This window comes from Oreochromis aureus, linkage group 23 (genome assembly GCF_013358895.1).
Source record: "Oreochromis aureus strain Israel breed Guangdong linkage group 23, ZZ_aureus, whole genome shotgun sequence".
Classification (NCBI taxonomy): domain Eukaryota; kingdom Metazoa; phylum Chordata; class Actinopteri; order Cichliformes; family Cichlidae; genus Oreochromis; species Oreochromis aureus.
In genome coordinates, this window is record NC_052963.1 from 1,951,791 (window position 1) to 1,971,217 (window position 19,427).

General features: G+C 42.1%; 1 protein-coding gene across 1 annotated transcript in view; it reads right to left on the reverse strand.

The window, feature by feature from the left end:
- Window positions 1-498: 498 nt before the first annotated feature.
- nlgn4xa (neuroligin 4 X-linked a) overlaps window positions 499-19,427 on the reverse strand; it is a 172,939-nt gene continuing 154,010 nt past the window's right edge. The window contains exon 6 of the mRNA XM_039607350.1: window positions 499-3,032. Coding sequence (XP_039463284.1) covers window positions 2,138-3,032 — 895 coding nt within the window. The 3' untranslated portion in view covers window positions 499-2,137. The remainder of the gene's footprint in view (window positions 3,033-19,427) is intronic.

Here is a 19,427-nt window from a genome sequence, read left to right on the forward strand (position 1 = left end):
GTACGTATGGATTGAAATGTTGGTTTCCAATTTTGCACAACCCCTAATTTCCCCTTGAAGAACACACATATAGTTTGATACTTAAAGCCTCAATAGTTATGTCATTGAAACAAAACACAAAAGCAAGCTTCAAATAAACTGGAACTCTATTCTTGTGTGTGTGTTTGTGTCTTCTTTGTTTTTTCATTGTGAAATTTGTGTTATTATCATTATTTTGACCCTATAAGTTGTAGGTTTTGTTGTATTACAGTGGAATCACAACAAGATACTCGTTTTTAATCACTGTTTTTACTGTGATAAAAAATGACTAGTTAAAACTGACAGAGTAATTTCTAAATGTTTTAATAAATCAAAGTGTGTGTTACTAAATAAAACACAGATGAAGAACGTGAGCATGAAATTGTAACAAGATGAACATTTTAAAAGATTATACTTAAAACAACATGAAAGACTTACCTTTGCAACATCCTTGTTTCAGATAAAGTTTGAGTTCTTGCTGTGAAACTGTTTTGTTTTTTTTTTATTATCAAGGTGGCTGTGGCACAATAAACCCAGATAAACTTCTAATCCAGCAACTCTTATGTGTAACTTTATTTCTATAAAATATAAATTGCTGTAGAAATATGTGTGCAAAGGTGAATGTGACTTTGTAGGAGTGAAAACGCTTTGACATGTGCTCTTTTGTCCAGTTGCAATACTCTCCAATTAAACACACACCAGACAAATAACCCAATCCGATCAGACCTTGAACCATGTTTCTTTTCTGTGTCTCGCCCATTTTTTTATTTAGAAAATACTGTGATATTTTATTAAAAATGTTGCAGAAAAACTTTATACAAGTGTCCAGAAATATGCGTAGTATTACCGAAGGCAAAACTGCAAATAAATACAAGACTAACTACTAAATAAGGATTTTCAACTCTATATTAAAACCCTCGTTAGCTTGACTGGTTTATAGACCAAATGAATATATATTTAATAGAATTTACAAATGTAGCTTAAAATCTTCTGCCTCTTTTTTCATAATTGGATGCAAAATGGAAAGAGTTATGACTACTCGTGTTGTAATTTCATAATAATAATTAGCATCATTAATATTTACACTCATTCACTTTTTTGTAACCCAAAATATCACAATCCTGGCACAATACTTTACATATTGCTAGCATATGACAATTTAAAATATCTAACATATATTTCTTTACAAACATATCCAACTAATATTAATACAAAAAAATCACTGCCTTTTTATTTCTAAATAATACAGTGCTGGTCACATCGTAAGCACGGGCAGTGCTGAGATTGCGAGACAGAAAACTGCTGGAAGCATAACAAGTGACAGCAGGTGATGGAGAGAGTCAGTCCATATTGTCAGACAGTAGATGTCTGAAAATGCAGAGTAAAGCTCGTTCTGGACATGCAGTATCTAAAACGTGGACACGAAGCAATACACGAGACAGTACTGTATGTGGTGACCTGCAAACCCGCAGTGTGCAACTCTCTGAGTGTGGGATTGTGATCGCAAGTTGGCCATTGTGCGAAAACGAATGAAACTCAAGTCGTAACAGGAAGAAAGAATGACAGATGTTCAGGTATATTTACACAAACCTCAACATAAAGCACAAGCAAAATAAAAATAAAAACAATAGTTTCAGGAGCAATTTTAATATTGTTTTTCTTCTTTAAAACTTTTTGTATTTCCACTCATATCTATATACCTTTTTTCGTGTTCTTTTTATACAAAGTTTTCATAAATACATTTCATGTGCCCAAGTCAGGTGCATGGAGGATCATGAAAAGATGGTGTTCCATTGTTGCTTTTCACCAACTGTTGTCTTTGTCTGTCAACATAGAAACTGCTCTCTTTGTTGTGTGAGATTATATAACAGTCATCCACTGGTTGCCCTTTCTTTTGGTAACACTCCTCAAAAACCTTCGTGACAATTTGCTCCAAACAGAGTTATTACTGTAATAACATTCATTTTGAATAGTTTTGTGAGTTTATGATCAGTTTATATTGTATATATTTTTCAAGAAGGCTTGGTAGCAAAATAACATCTGCTGAATAACTTATATTCTCCTTGTGTGGGTAGTTGTTAATCCAGAGGGAACCTGGCACAGTCCTGTCCCAGCTGAGCTATACCCGTGTGGTGGAGTGGCCGTGGGGCAAGTTGGTACTGTTCTGGCTGCCACCAAAAGTGTTGAAATTGTGCAGAGGCTGCATGCCAGCCAGGGAATTGGGGATCATGGTGATGGTGCTGGGAGTCATCAGGGGTATATCATCAGGTGACCTGCGGAGAGTCAGTGTGTAGTCTGGTGGGCAGGTGAGCCGCAGCGTGTCGTGGGCCTGAAGCGAGTCGCACTCGTGGTGGTGCTCGTGTTCCAGCTGTTGCTGCTTCATCTGTAGAGACATCAGTTCCTCACTCTGCAGATGGGCTACGTCGTTGGCAGTAGATGGAGTATTGGTCGGAGCAGAGTTGTGCTGCGGGGTGGGGACGCGCTGGTTGGACTCGTGGCGACGTTTGTCTTTCTTGTAGTAGAGCGCAGCAAAGGCGAGGATGTTCAGAAATAGCAGCGATGCTCCCACAGCAATCGTGACGCTGAGCTCGGTGGAGTAGTCCCGTTTGGTCTCAATCACCACAGTTGACTCATCAGTCAGGTCCCCGCTCTTGCGCTGGTTGGTTGTTTGCTTGGTGTTGGCGGAAGGAACTCCCGGGTGGCGTGTGGTGGAGGGCCAGTTGTTTTTACCCGGGAATCGTTTGGTATAAGGATAAGGTGTAGTGTCCTGTGGAGGTATCTTAGTAGTAGTGGATACATATTGAAAAAATTCATTAATGTTGTGAAGGTGTGGAACCAGTTCGAGCCAGAACGCAACCTTGGTAGCTCGGTAGTGGTCTCGGACTCGAGGTTTGAGGCCAATGTGAAGGTAGAGCTGGTCCTTGGGGTTGTACTTTGTCCACGCTACCTCCTCGAAGCGGTTAGGCTTTGTGTGGATGAATTTTGTATCCTGTGGAACTGGCTGATTTGGATCCCTGAAAGAGAAAAACAGAAGAGATAAAACCCTTTTCAATCAACATGCCAAGGATTTCTGGACAGGTAATTATTACTACATTACTGTATTTCTAATTCACTTTGACAAAGGAAATATACATCTGTGAAAAAAGCTAAATATCACATTCATTACCATTTAAAACACAGTGAACACAAAGTAACAAAGTAGGTTTTTCTGACTTTGAATTAGCTCTTCCTAAAATAGTTTTAAAGCAATGTGATAATACAATTCAACAATGTAAGAGTCTATTAGATTCAGTTAGCACGAATTTGTGACACTTCTAGATGAGTCATTAGCCCCAGACCCCAAAGTCTTTCATCTGTTTTCATCTGTTTGCTCCTTCTTTTCAAAGCTAATGTGTTGTTTGGAGGTGACTCTGAATTTGAATGCACAAGCTGACAAAGTCTTCTGTGTCCTTATACACCAATGACACATTTCCATGTGTGTTGTCACATTTTCTTAATATTCAGTGTTACTCAGTGCACTTTTTTGGTAGCTTGAGAAAGAGCTACCTCTCCAGTGACTTTGTGAGAATGATTTCATTAACTTTGAAGAACTGTGGGGGAGTGAAAGCTATACAAGAACCTTGGAGCTGACACGCAGATCGTGGGTTGTTGTCTATCTCAGTACTCAAGAGGAACAGCTCACACATTGCATTTTAAGATGCAACAAGAAGCACTGTTTGTGATGTATTTTGTGATTACAGACAGATGTGTTGTGTACAGTCAGTTTATGGCTGCCTGAATGAATGTGTTAGAAAATATCCGGTCTCTTGACTTTCTGTTCATTGCTTGGTGATTTGCAGTCCAGTTCTTTTCAGTGCCTCGAATCCTTTGAATCAGTTCCTTTTAAAATTATTATTATTATTGTTATTATTATTACTGTGAATCTTTCAACGCTTAAGTGGAGCCGAAACTGAAACATGGCCAGAGTATAGTACTGCATATTGCTCTTTATACACTGCTGCCCTCTCAAACTGACAAAAATGCAAAATTCACTTAATAGTTATGAAAGACATTTATAATGCTATTAAGGCCAAGTTTAGCCTAAGAGCATATGTATAATTCCTACTTTCAGCAATTAAAGATCGTATTTTAAGGGGAAATGTTCATGATTAGCTCGCTGTGTGTGTTTGTGTGTGTGTCAGATGGTGGATTCAAATCCAGCACCTTTTTGCTGTGAGGCAACAGTACATATTGTTATTATTATTATTACTAGAGAACTGCTGCCCCTGACACTCCATCCATCCAGTTATTCCACATATCCAGAGCTGAGTCACAGGAGCAGCAGCCTAAGGAGAGAAGCCCAGACCTCCCTCTTCCTAGCAGCCTCCTCCAGCCTTTCTGGTGGAACATCAGAAACCAGGCCAGCCAAGAGATATAATCTCTCCAGCACGTCTTGTGTCTGCCCCAGTGCCTCCTTCCGATGGGACGTGCCTGGAACACCTCACCCAGGAGGCATCCTTGTCAGATGCTCAAACCACCTAAACTGGCTCCTTTCGATGTGGCTCTACTCTGAGTCCCTCCCGGATGGCCAAGCTCCTCACTCTCTAAGGCAGAGGCCAGCCAACCTTTGGAGAAAGCTCATTTACGCCGCCTGTATCTGCAATCTCCTTCTTACAGTCACTACCCATAGCTCATAACCAGAAACGTAGATCAACTGGTAAATTGAGAACTTCACTTTTACTCTCAGCTCTCTCTTCACCGCAAAGCACTGGTATGTCTAATGGCTTAAATCTACTGCCGAGTCTGTTTATTGGTGTTTATTATTCCTAAAGTATCTTATCTAAGCTCGAAACATGACCGTGTCCAATGAAATAAAGTCTTAAGGGAGAAAAAGCTGACCCAAGAGTTCCACAATCACAGTTTCCGATAGGTTATTCCATATATTATCAAAGAATTCACAAAAATACACACACACCTACACACAAACACACACACACACACACACACACACACACACACACTTGTGTGTGTACCTTCACATACATCAGAATATATATGGAGCTTAGTAAAACTGGCTAGATATTGGAGAACTGGAGAATCAAACTAAATTATAATGTTATATTGTTATTAAATTGCTGGTCTTTAAGGTTAAGCAGATGTATTCATTTTGTAATCCTTTAAATGTTTATTAAACCCTGTTTTTTGTAAGTGGTCTGGGGTGGCTATAGCTCAGAGTGGGTCATCTGCTAATTGGAAGGTTGGTACTTTGATTCCTCCAGTCTGGATACCAAATATCCTTGGGCAAGATACTAACCCCATGTTGCTCTCCAATGCATCCATCAGAGTATGAATTTGTGTGAATGTTAGATAGAAAGCACTTACATATAAAGAGCACAGAAAGAGATTGCTCAGATAGAGTAGAAAAGAGCTGTATAAAAACCAGTCCATTTACCATTTTACTCTATGTGATTGTATTCTTTCCAAAGTATTTACATAGTAACAAAAAAATAAATATACCAGTATAATGTACCAAATAAATAAACAGCTAAACAAATACATTAGTGTAGACATTTATGGGATGGAAATTGTATTTTCTAATATTTCACATATCTGGTATACAGAACTCACAGCCACAGCTTTACTACACTGAGCAATCTCTTCTGGCCTTGGAAGCTTTGCAGGTTGGATAAAACTCTCACTCAAATAGCCTTATTTTGCTACAGAGATTAGAAAATGCCGTATGTAATAAAGATACTGCACTGCCACGGTTTGAATCTATCTAATAGACTCCAATTTGTTCATGTAAATGAGGAGTCCTCTTCACACAGGTATTTGTGTTATACCCTGAACAGGTCGTCAGTCAGTCGCAAGGCTAGAGACAAACAACCATTTGCACTCAGATTCACACCTATGGGGACTTTAGAGTTACCAATTAACCTAACCCCACTATCTGCATGTCTTTGGACTGTGGGAGGAAGCCGAGTACCCGGAGAGAACCCACAGAAACACAGGGAGAATGTGCAAACTCCACACAGAAAGGACCGGACCAATTGGTGGAACCACCACCACTGGAAACAGTGCTAACCACCATGTCACCATGCTACCGGCAGGCCCTAACTATATGCTTTAGCAAAAAGGAAAGTTTGAAGCCTAATCTTAAAAGTAGAGATAGTGTCTGTCTCCTGAATCCAAACTGGAAGCTGGTTCCACAGAAGAGGGGCCTGAAAACTGAAGGCTCTGCCTCCCATTCTACTTTTAAATACTCTAGGAACAACAAGTAGGCCTGCAGTGCGTTTCCAGTCCCTCTTCTGTGGAACCAGACCCAGTTTGAATTCAGGAGACAGACGCTTTCTCTACCTTCAAGATTAGACGAAAAACTTTGCATTTTGGTAAAGCTTATAGTCAGGGCTGGTGATTCTGAAAAATCCATTGGTAATGCTGAAATAGGCTTAGGCTGCTGGGGGCTTCCCATGATGCACTGAGTGTTTCTTCGCTTCACTCACCCCTTTTCACTCTTTATTTGTTTATACACCACTCTGCATTTATTCATTAGTTACTATTAAACTCTGCTTCTCTTCCACAGTATGTCTTTTGTCCTGTCTCTCTCTGCTCTCTTCTTTTCCCCTCCCCCACCTCAGCTGCAGATGGCTGCCCCTCCCTAAGTCTAATTCTGACAGAGGTTTCTTCCTGTTGTTAGGGAGTTTTTCTTTCCAGCTGTCACCAAGTGCTTACTCTGTATTATTGTAGTGTCTTTAGTTTAAAATAGAAAAATGACTTGATGTGTTTAGAAGTAAAACACACAAAATGAGACCCCAGCTGACAAAAAGGCTCAAAACCAGAACTTTCTTTCTATGTAGCCAACACAATGCAACGTTGCTTTCTGCATGTCTTTAAGAACTTTCACAAAAATGAAGACTCAGGGTATCCTACAGTTGTATGCATCTGCTAAGCAGTCTACTTTGTACTTACATCCATATCTGTCCAGACCTAGTATTCAAATAATTGTTCACCATCTTCTGTTGTTGAATAACAGAGCTGAATTACAAGCAGATTTTCTACCTTGTGTGGAAGACATGATTTTGTATTGAAGTTTGATCTTTTACCTTTGAGCGAGTGAGTGCCAAATTTGAAGAACCTCCTATAAAATGTTAAGGAGAGATATCATTTATAGGCATGCTCATGGATGGGTGTCTGATTATGTAAACCCAAGTTTCATTTCAAATAAGGAAAAAAAGTCTGGAATTCAGATGGATACATACAGAAAACCAACAGAACCAACAAAAACCTGACCCCAGCATCAGTGGCATTCATACCTAAACACTTCACAGTATTAATGCTTTCTATATTCTAACAGGTAATGTAGGCCATAGAAAATATTTCTATAGAATTTCCAGTTCAAAGACATGAGTGTAATATGTTCACAGCACCACCTGTGCCATTTCATAAACTTGTCCTCTCATTAAAAAGGTTGATCACAGCAACGCTGCGAGGCTTGCCCTCCAACTGGTGTTTACATATGGACTCATACATTAGGAGTTGCTAGCAGGTGGCGGGGTTTCACTTAAGGCCTGTCATCTCAGCACTAACATATGCTGGAACAATATGCCATCCCCTACCACTGAATCAGCTTTAAGAAATGACAATGTTTGAGGTCCTCCATGCTTATTGAACAGCAAAATATATGCTCCGCTTGCATGTTTCCATCAAGCATCCCATCTGATGGAAACAGCGACTCTTGCTGTAAGTCTGATTCCTAAATCTGTGTTCCTTTCCATAAAGCAGGTGTTTTAAGGCAGAAGATTCACAGCTGCAATGCAATGTCACTACAGAGGTGCAACAGATACTTTCAGTGTTACTTTGTCCCAGCTTTAAATATCTATGAATAAAGCAGTATATTAAAAAAATATAAAAAATGTATAGAATGTTTCAGTCCTGTTTTAATCTGAGTTACAGTGATGGGGAATGAGGTAGAGGGCAAATACTTTACTTTAGGAGAGGTTAATCAGCAAATGATGATATTATGAAGTGAACACAGTCTAAAACATTACTTAAGATTGCAGTTGCAATGCAGCTTTTATGATATCACTTCATGAAAAATGGGAAATATATGGCACTCATAAAACTCATAAAAGACAAAGAGAGAAAGTGAGAAAGCATTTAAAACAGTGAAGGCTGACATACTGCTGATTCTTCCACTTTCTAAATCAGTTGTGGAGTCTTCAATATTAAAATCACTCTAGGACTGAACAGAGAGAGACTCAGCTTTTATTCGTCTGCCTGAAAAACATTCACTGTTTCAAAGGGAATGTGCTCTGATGTTGCGGCTCTTTGAAATGACTGTTTTCAGTTCAGCAGCAGATTCAGTCAGTCCAATCAGCAGCAACACAGATGTAATGGGCCTGTAATGACTTTTCTCCTTTCCCTACATATATGTCTGTGAAGATTCTCAGTCATCCAGGTCATCGTGTCACCACCATCTTTGAACAGAGGGCGGGGCTTACGACACCAACTGTCTGCCATCTATGATGCAGTTCTGAGATCCTTCCCAGACACCTTAGCGCCCATTCACATCCTGGGCCATCTGACCTCAGTACACTCTAAAAAGTAATTCAGAGGCTTAGTAAATATCACTATAAGTTAGATGAGCCTGATAAAATTTTAGTTTATTATTTGAGTTTGATAAATTGAAACAAATGTCTATAAATTAATATTTTTGTTTAAAATTGAATCAAAATATTTGAGAAATAGTTATCTATACTCATCAGTATCTTGTACAAAAATCATTAATTATTTAAATCAATATTATTTATTGCCAGCAACTACAACTTAAAAGTGTGAGTAAAGCACGATAACGTAGAGCAGGGGTCGGCAACCCTGGGCACGCGTGCCACAGCTGGCACGCGAAGGGTTAACTGATGGCATAGCTGGACTGGCCATTGGGCATACCGGGCCTTTGCCCAGTGTGCCGATGGTGATGTTTCGTTTTTATGGGCCGATGATTTTTTTGGGGTTTTTTTTGTAATGGTATAAACAGTGAAAGGTGGTGGATTGGCCGGATGCTGGCAGATGTGTAAAAATAACTCAGTTGTTTGGTGGTGGCTTCCACAGAGGCCAGCAGGTGGATGAGGGAAAGGGGAGGCAGGAGGACGAGTGTCAGGTGAACTGAACTTCAGGTAAGAAGTTAATGACCTGGATTCTATCTGGGTCAGATATAAACCAAGTTTAGGTGGAGTTTATTTTCGTTGTGCTGACTTTTTACAGTCAGTTACAATAACTCGTACTGGGTACTAGCTAGCATGATGGAGTTTCTATGCAGCCCGGGTGGGTGCTATGATGTTACTGATAGTGAACTTTATTTTATTCATAAGCTTAGTTAGTAGAGTTGCCACCCCTTAAAAAACAGAATCGTCCCGCATTCAGAGAAAATATTACGCGTTTCGTATTGAGCTGAAAAGGAACACAGTTTGTCCCGGACTTCAGCTAGAATGGAAAAAAGACACAAAGCTGGAGTTATTCTGCGTCTTTACGCTGTCAGCTGCCTCTTCTTCTCTCATTCAATCATGAAACTGATCAATGATCAGCTGATCAGCTTTTCTTTCACAAGTCCCGTCTTTCGTTTGTTTATCGCCCACTTTGCGCCAGAAAGAGGAAACCAGCGGATGTCGCGCTAAACAACAGCAGCACGTTTAAGCTTGATCAGCTGTTGTTAGAATGTATTTAATATTAATTTCTAGTATCAGCTGATGTTTGCTGGAGCCACAGCTGTAAAGCTGCTGGTCATGATGTCGGTTTGGATATGTGGTGAGAGGGAAAGATGAAGATGAAACCAGGAGATGTCCTTACTGAATCATCAGAGCTGAACAGGTGATGGAGAAACAGGTTTACCTTTTAGGTGACATGAATGAGTTGAAGGGAAGTTATGAACTGTTTCTGAGAGACAAATAACACCAGGATCCTTTTCTACGTAGCTGACAGCTGGTAACTGTGCAGGGGCGGATCTAGCAAAGTTTTGCCAGGGGGCCAGGTAGAGCATTAACAGGGAAAGGGGGACACAAAGAAATACTTTTCTTTCTTATTCTCATTTAAAATTTCTCGCTTTTATTAAATAATTATCTGAATCTTACAACCAAAGTTTTTATCTAATGTAAAATGTATAGAAATCATACATATACCAACAAGACAGTGTACATCACTGTCACAACAGCGTTTGTTTTCATTCAAAGGCTGTATGGCTTTTCCTATAATACCTGGTGGGCCGGTCTCTAGTCAAAATGCCCGGGCCGATGTTTTGTCCCAGTCCAGCCCTGGGCACGACACTCAGTGAATTAATCTGAGAAGGTGCATTAAAAATTAAATGGCCGGGCCAGTGGTGCACATCGCAAATTAGCTCGCATAGACACATTAGTTGTGCCGCTTCTTAATGACGGTATCTTAGCTAACAACCCCAACTATCAGATTCAACTTGTAATTGGCTAAAAATAACTTAGCCTACCGGTGAGAGGGATGTTGCTAGCTGGAAGTTTTTTCAAGCGATGTTGACATTTCCACATTCAGGCACTTCACATGCTTCAGGAGCTGTCCGCTCAGTGCAGCAACTGTTAATATAGAGCGTTATTAAATTTATTGCTAATGCAATGATGTGGCACATTGACTTCTGAGGAAATTTTAGATGGCACTCGTCATCAAAAAGGTTGCCTACCCCTGATGTAGAGTAATTGAGTATTAGTGTGCAGGAAGAACGCATAGCCTCACGGGAAATTTTCTACGTCATCACATCGGCGCTCAACAGACACAAACTCACGGAGGAGCCACCTGGAAAATTTGCCGGTAAGTGGCCTGAGCGCAAACTGTTAATGTAACGTTAAGGCTGTTTTATTGTAACCTTCTCAAGAACTGATGTTAGTAGTTCTTAAGCCGTCTTCCCGTTGTCAGTATCTCTCAGATTGCCTTTTTTCTGTTGTTGTTGAGACTAGTAAAAGAAATATAACTCGCGGTTAATACTTTGTCCTATTTGATTTGTAATGAGCATACTTTTCCCCAGTAGTGCATATGTTGGAGAATGTCTGTGTATTTTGAGCCTTTTTTTCTGTTTATATCTTTTGTCACCACGGAAAAACCTGTTAAGTGGAGACAATGGTACTTTTACCTATCAGTACAAACAATAAAAAGGTTTTTCCATGTTATTTTGCATGAGTGAAATCCGTTAACACATGTCACTGGCACGTAAGCTGATGCTGCTCGGCCGCATGCCCATTGCTTCATATTGGCATCAGTGTGGGCGGTGTGTCCAGATTTCTAATGTTCTCTAAAGTAAAACGCCCATGCCGTTAAAGCTTAGCATCCAGCGTAAGAACAGTTAGTGTGCAAAATGCATGTTTTACTTTACTTTCTACAGGTTTTCGGTTTATTATTTGAATTGCTGTTTAATACCAATTTAAACCATGTGGTAAGTACTTTTGTATAGCCTAATGCAAAAAGTTACTCTCAACCAGAGAACTGGTGCTCCATATATATATGTATATATACATATACATGTATATGTATATATATATATATATATATGTATATATATATATATATATATATATATATATATATATATATATATATATATAGATAGATAGATAGATAGATAGATAGATACACACACTACACGCCTTTGGAGCAGAGGATCGCAAGTTCGATTCCGCCTGGGGCGCCTGTATCCAGTAAGGGTCCTAAGGCTAGACCCCTATGCTAAGCAAGCCTACCGCAGACATGAGCGAGACAGATAAATATGAAGGCATGCCGGCTCGGACGCCGCCCGGATCAACAAGGTCCGCGTCAGGTGTTGAGGAACCAGGGCACCCTGACGACAAGTGGGCTACTGGAACAAGAAGGCATCGGTGGGCAAGAGACGAAAACAGGGCGTTGTTGGAATGCTACTACGCAAGTAACCCTGGCGGAAGGGGTTACATGAATAGGATGAGGGACCTATGGATTCTTCGCTACCCAACATCCACAATGACGGCGAAACAACTAGTAGCTCAGTGTTCCAACATTCGAAAGAAGGACTGCTCTCACAGCTAGAGATTGATGAGGTACAACATAAATGCTACGGCAAGGAGGAGTCAGGACGCCAGGTCAGGGGAGATATCATCACCCCACCCGAGATTGGGTACATAGCCCCAAGTGCGATAGGAGAAGGATCGTTGAGTGCGAGAGGAACTGACCTGAAAGATAGGATCATGGCCAAACTTGAAACCTGGATCCCCGTGGCGGTTACCAAGATTACGTGAAGTACCCTCAGAAGGTCTGCTAGATGATGTTAACGCAGCACTACGGCTGATACCTACAACCACGATTACCGACACTAACAAGCTGATCTACACTACGGCAGCAGTGATCAGTGAGATGCTTGGCTACAAGTTGAACAGCCACAGGGGGCAGTACCTCCATCGAGAAGGAGGCTAGAGGGCAAGATCAAAGTAGCACGAAGGGAGGTTAGCCAACTAACGGAGTTGCAGAAAGGTGCGACAAAGCAGGTGCATAAGAAATACAGCAAGCTGTCCATACCTGAGGCCTTGGAAACTGCCAAGCAAAGACTCACAGCCTTGGCCACCCGCTTGAGGAGGTACACCAGAGAGATAGAAGGCAGGAGAATAAACCAGCTGTTCTCCACAGAACCAGCAAAGGTGTACTCTCAGTGGCAAGAGAACAATAACAGAACAGCACCACCAAGGCTGGAGACGGAGCAATACTGGAAGAGCATATGGGAGAAGGGCGCAACCCATAACGGCAATGCTCAGTGGCTAGTGGATCTGAGGGCAGACCATAGCGACCTCCTGAACAGGGTCCGTAACCATCACAGTGGCAGACATCCAAGAAAGGGTCTCCAGTATGAAGAGTTGGACAGCACCAGGGCCCGACATGGTTCACGCCTACTGGCTGAAGAAGCTGACTGCACTCCACGAGCGTCTGGCAGCACAAATGAACCAGCTGCTAGTTAATGAGAGATACCCGGAATGGCTAACCGAAGGTCGGATGGTCCTGATCCCCAAGGACCCCAAGAAGGGACCGGTCCCATCCAACTACCGACCAATAACCTGCCTCAGTACTACATGGAAGCTCCTGTCAGGCATCATATCGGCTAAGATGAACAGGCACATGGGTCAATACATGAGCGGGGCACAGAAAGGGATTGGCAAGAATACCAGAGGCGCAAAACACCAGCTACTGGTAGACAAAACAGTCAGCCGAGACTGCAAGACCAGACTGACCAACCTGTGCACAGCCTGGATTGATTACAAGAAGGCCTATACAAGAAGGCCTATGACTCAATGCCCCACAGCTGGATACTGGAATGCCTAGAATCGTACAAGATCAACAGGACCCTAAGAGCCTTCATCAGGAACTCAATGGGGATGTGGCGTACAACACTAGAGGCCAACTCCAAGCCCATAGCACAAGTCACCATCAAGTGCGGGATCTACCAAGGAGATGCTCTGTCCCCACTGCTGTTCTGCATAGGCGAATGGGAACCATGAAGAGGCTGCTAGGAAAGCTGCCGCTAGGAAAGCTGCAACCACCAAGTACCTGCAGAGGGTACTTGGTGGTTGAGGAGTCAGCTGAACGGCAAGAACAAGATCCGGGCCATCAACACCTACGCCCTGCCCGTGATCAGGTACCCTGCTGGGGTAATAGGCTGGCCAAAGGAGGAGATAGAAGCCACTGAGATAAAGACAAGAAAGCTCCTTACCATGCATGGAGGGTTTCACCCCAAGTCCAGCATCCTGAGGCTGTACGCTAAGCGGAAGGAAGGGGGCCGGGGACTGGTGAGTGTCAGCACCACAGTCCAGGATGAGACAAGAAACATCCACGAATACATCACGAAGATTGCCCCAACTGACAGCGTGCTCAGTGAATACCTCAGGCAGCAGAAACCCAACAAAGAGGAGGAAGGCGAGGAACTATCATGGAAGGACAGGCCCCTGCACGGTATGTACCACCGGCAGATAGAGGAGGTGGCTGATATCCAGAAATCCTACCAGTGGCTGGACAAAGCTGGACTGAAAGACAGCACAGAGGCACTAATCATGGCAGCACAAGAACAAGCTCTGAGTACAAGATCCATAGAGGCTGGGGTCTATCACACCAGGCCAGACCCCAGGTGCAGGCTGTGTAAAGATGCCCCAGAGACAATCCAGCACATAACAACAGGGTGCAAGATGCTAGCAGGCAAGGCATACATGGAACGCCATAACCAAGTGGCCGGCATAGTGTACAGGAACATCTGTGCCGAGTATAACCTGGAAGTCCGGAGGTCAAAATGGGAGATGCCCCCAAGGGTGATGGAGAATGACCGAGCTAAGATCCTGTGGGACTTCCAGATGCAGACGGACAAAATGGTGGTGGCTAACCAACCGGACATAGTGGTGGTAGACAAACAGAAGAAGACGGCTGTAGTGATAGATGTAGCGGTTCCGAATGACAGCAATATCAGGAAGAAGGAACACGAGAAGCTGGAGAAATACCAAGGGCTCAGAGAAGAGCTGGAGAAGATGTGGAGGGTGAAGGTAACGGTGGTCCCCGTGGTAATCGGAGCACTAGGTGCGGTGACTCCCAAGCTAGGCGAGTGGCTCCAGCAGATCCTGGGAACAACATCGGACATCTCTGTCCAGAAGAGCGCAGTCCTGGGAACAGCTAAGATACTGCGGAGGACCCTCAAGCTCCCAGGCCTCTGGTAGAGGACCCGAGCTTGAAGGATAAAACCGCCCGCAGGGGCGAGCTGGGTGTGTATATTATTATTATTAAGTATATAATATTCCAAAGATCGGTCGGTCTGACACATTGAATAATTGATAAAGACAGTGTTATTGCACTACCAATCTCCATGTTGCTTTAGACTTATCCATCAATGTTGTGGATATATTTAAAAACATGACAGACATGAAAATGTCATCACTGCAGCATTAACATTTTGTAGTAGGTTTGAGTGAAGGAAACTGGACTCAATTCAGGATTGACAAAGCTCCTCAGATGAGAAGTGAAACATCTTCAAGGAACTAAAGAAGTCTAGTTTCCTTCACTCAAACTACTAGGATTACCATGAACTGGATGACTGCAACCCTTCACCAGCTATTAAGGAAACTAAGTAACTTTTTGCATCATGTTGTGTATCACTGCTGGACGTCCCCCACTTATTCCAAAAGAACCACTCCCCCCATATTATTTCACACAGGGAGACCACTTATCCAGCGGAAAAACTAAGTATATCAGAGAACAGCATTTACTTCAAATTGCTTAAAAGTTGGGATCTCAGTGTTCAAATAAGTAGCTTCAGATTTCATGTGAAAACAGCCTTTCTGTGTCCATGTCTTAAAATCCATCCATCCATCCATCCATCCATTCGCTTCCACTTATCGCGGGGGGCGCTGGAGCCTATCCCAGCTGTCACAGGGTGAGAGGCGGGGTACACCTTGGACAGGTCGCCAGTCTGTCACAGGGCTAACACACAGGGATAACCTTTCAGAGACTGAAGAATCACCTCTGTGCATTGTAGATGACTACATTTCACAAAATGGGACTTTTTGAATGGATATCCATCAAAAGGTTAACGCATTGCCTTGATGTGATGTCATTTCCATTGTAGAGAAAGCATTTTTGGACTAACAAAATTTCAAATATGTCAAAAACGCAAAGGGAATTGTTCTAAAAAAATAACCATAACCTGAAAGATGTTTTTCATACAGGCCAGTAGCCTGAAGGAGGGTTGTTCTTGTGTTATCACAGTTCTTGTGTAATTTACTAGGGGATGAAACATAAACTATGAGCCTTTTCCATTGTTTTGTTAATTTTGTTTTTAAATAATCTGAGCTTTTGTGTTGGCTGTCCTGGTTTGACATTTATCCTTCAAGTATGTAAGGCTTTGAGCTAAAAGGGAAAAGGCTCTTGTCTTTTCAGTGCTTGTTTATTTCGAGTTATTGCCATGTTTATGAAAATAAATTTTTCATTTGGAAAAATGTTAACATGTGGTCATTTTTCATACATGTATTATGAAACACACAACTATATATTAGTTTGTTTGGTTTTTTCAGACTTGGACTACCAGTGAACTACAATAACATTCATATATGAATGTTAGGGGCGATCGTGACTCAAGAGTTGGCAGTTCGTCTTGTAATCGGAAGGTTGCCGGTTCGAACCCCGGTTCCGACAGTCTCAGTCGTTGTGTTCTTGGGCAAGACACTTCACCCGTTGCCTATTGGTGGTGGTCAGAGAGCCCAGTGGCGCCAGTGTCCGGCAGCCTCGCCTCTGTCAGTGAGCCCCAGGGCAGCTGTGGCTACAATGTAGCTTGCCATCACGTGTGTGTGAACGGGTGGATGACTGAATGTAGTGTAAAGCGCTTTGGGGTCCTTAGGGACTAAGTAAAAGCACTATACAAATACAGGCCATTTACCATATTTAATTTTAAGTACAATTTTGATTAACTTCAGTTTACAAAATTAAGTAAATGGAACAAAATCTTCTCTTGCTCTCGGCGAAGGCGGTCGCACTTTTTTTCCTCCTCCTCCTCCTCTCCCTTAGCTTCCCTGCTTAGCCTCTTGTGTCCTTGTCTAGTCTCGTGTTTTTTGTATTACTTTTCCCTGGAACACTCTCTCACAGTCTGTTCTCTAAAACCTAAAAGAGAATTATGGATTTGATCAACTGGTCCCTGAATGCAATTGACACCCCTTTCTCAACGAGAAGTCTGGGCTCGGGTGAGCCTGACTGCTGAAGATATCTACCTATTCGGAACCATGATAACAAGGTTCTTGCTGATCGGAGCTGGCTTGGCCCTGGCTTATCGAAGAACTAAGGAAGCGGAACCGGCTGTTCAAACCCCCACAAGGCTGCCCGCTGGGATTGAAACGATGGGACGAGGCGTGAGTTTCTCAAAATGGGCTCATTGAGTCAGCACGGATAAGATCTTGGAGAACCGCACGGCTGCCATGAATACTCAGAACAAGACCTCTGAGTGCAAACTGGATTACATCTGGAGGGGCTCGCTCGGAATAACACCTCTGAGTGCAGACTGGATCACATCTTGGAGAAGCTCACTGCGGTCATGAGTTCTCAGAATCGTCTCTTTGAGCACAAGAATGACAACATCACGGAGCGTAAGTCTGATAACATCATGGAGAAGCTCGCGGCTCTCCAACAGGAGATTTAGTGACCAGTGTTGGACTGTTAGAACAGCTTTGAAATTCATATGAGTTGTTCGCAGTAAAGTTAAAACCACCATCACTTCATGCGGATACCCCTTCGGCGCCAGCTGCGGTCTCAAGGCTGGAACTGAACAACAACACCCTGATAACGACTGTGTTGAGACTGTTCTTCCCTTTCTATTCAAGGCCACCTGGGTTGGCTGGAAGACTGTTTACTTAGCCTGGCAGGGCGAAGGACACTGTCTCAGCTGAACTCTGGACACACACACACTCACTCACATACACACGCACACAGACATATATACACATGCAGACATACACTCATCCTCCCTCCAAACGCCTTCGACGCTTATTCCCTTCCGATGCTGACGATGGATCAAGGAGACCAGTGCACAGGCTGCAGGCCCGGATGTACTGTCTACATCGGCTGTCTCTCACCCTTTACCCACCCCTGTTGCTTGTCATGTGTTTCTTTGGTGTATTAAGAGCTTTTTTCATGTGCTATGTGCAGAGGTGTTTTTTTTTTTTCTGTTCTCAAACTGATCTCCCTGTTGGAGCTCAGTCTGGGGGGAGTTATTTTTTTCTCCTTATCTTTCCTCATGTTGTGCTTTCCATGTTATACCCCTCTGACCTGTCTTCCCCATGTGATGTTTGTGTAATGTATGTATGGTCGGAGGGTAAGACGGCGCTGGCACGGCTGGCAGCCTTAATCCAATTTCCCTCGGGATGAATAAAGTATGATCAATCAATCAATCAATCAATCAATCAATCAAAATGTTGGATTAACTGACCATTGTGGAATTACAGGGATTATTTTACATAACCATCATCTTATCATTGCATTAATTATCATTTCATCGAAGTGTTTATTGAAGCTGCTGGCATTATGTTATAATTTATATTATAGGGGTTATCATAATCAAATATTAACATTTTATTACAGGTGCAGTTATAACTACTTTAAAATGATTGAGTTAAATATATATATATATCATAACTCATATGCTGAGTATATTGTTACAGTAAAAAAGTAGCTGAGCAAAGGCCTGAATGTATTCAGCTTCTTGTTGCATTTGAGTTTGCCTAGTTACAGGTGACGGAAGGATGTCCAGCCCATGGTGACCTCAAAGGCCTTAGATCATCACCATATTCTTAAGAGTATGCCACAAGGAGGAACCTCTATGTTGCAGTTAATTCTTAAAATACATGAATGTTCTGTACATGCAAATTATGTGCTTGTAAACGCAAGAAGGGCGTTACAATACCCTGATGTTATAAAAGCAATCTAGAGTGTATTTTGGGTAGAGATGTACAACTGTTCTGCAGTCTGCACCTCTCCACGCTGCGTGCATTCATTAAAAATCAATTGTTTGATTGACCTCTTCTGGACCATCATTGTTTTACTCTCGTCCTCAATTTCGAACCCGTAACACCATCTATATTTCAGTTACATTGGCCAAGCATGTCAGTGTTATTTACGCAGTTTTTTGTGTGGTTTTCACTTAACCTTACATTTGTTTTTAACTCATGATTTCTGTTATATTTACTCAATTTTTTCATGTTTGTGTAACAACTACAATTATTCATTTCAACTTAATTTGTTTAAGCTTTAGTTATTCAATTGATCAAGTATATTGAACAGATTTGACTGGTTTCCAATCTACTCAGTATTTTTAGTTGTAAAAGTGTTGCCTCAAAATTTTAAGTAAATGTCAGTTTTAGTTTTTAGAGTGTAAGTCACATGATAGGGTGGGACTACGTTTCACAGTGGGTTTACCTGAAACCTTGGCTGATTGTGACCTACACCCGTTTTCACACCTCAGCTCGTGTGATTAGGTAGAGGATCAATAGGGGTCCATGACCCTCTTGGGGACACTCCCATAGGGCTTAGAATCTGGGACTCTCCACCAGTTGCTCTTAGAACTGAATAAGGTTCTCAGATGAAATGTCTTCAAGGAAACTTAAAGAAGTCCAAACACTTTTTTTCCAAGCCCCTTAGACTCTCCCTACATATACCTGTATCAGTGCACTGGAAATTCAAAAATTTGAAACTTCTAAAACTTATGCCTGCTACATGACAAATGGCAGAACTGTACAGCTGATATCCTGAAACTCAGCTGTCACTGTATCATCCAACACATCACATCAGTATGTTTCAGTCATGTCCAGCCCATGGTGACCTCAAAGGCCTTAGATCATCACCATATTCTTAAGAGTATGCCACAAGGAGGAACCTCTATGTTG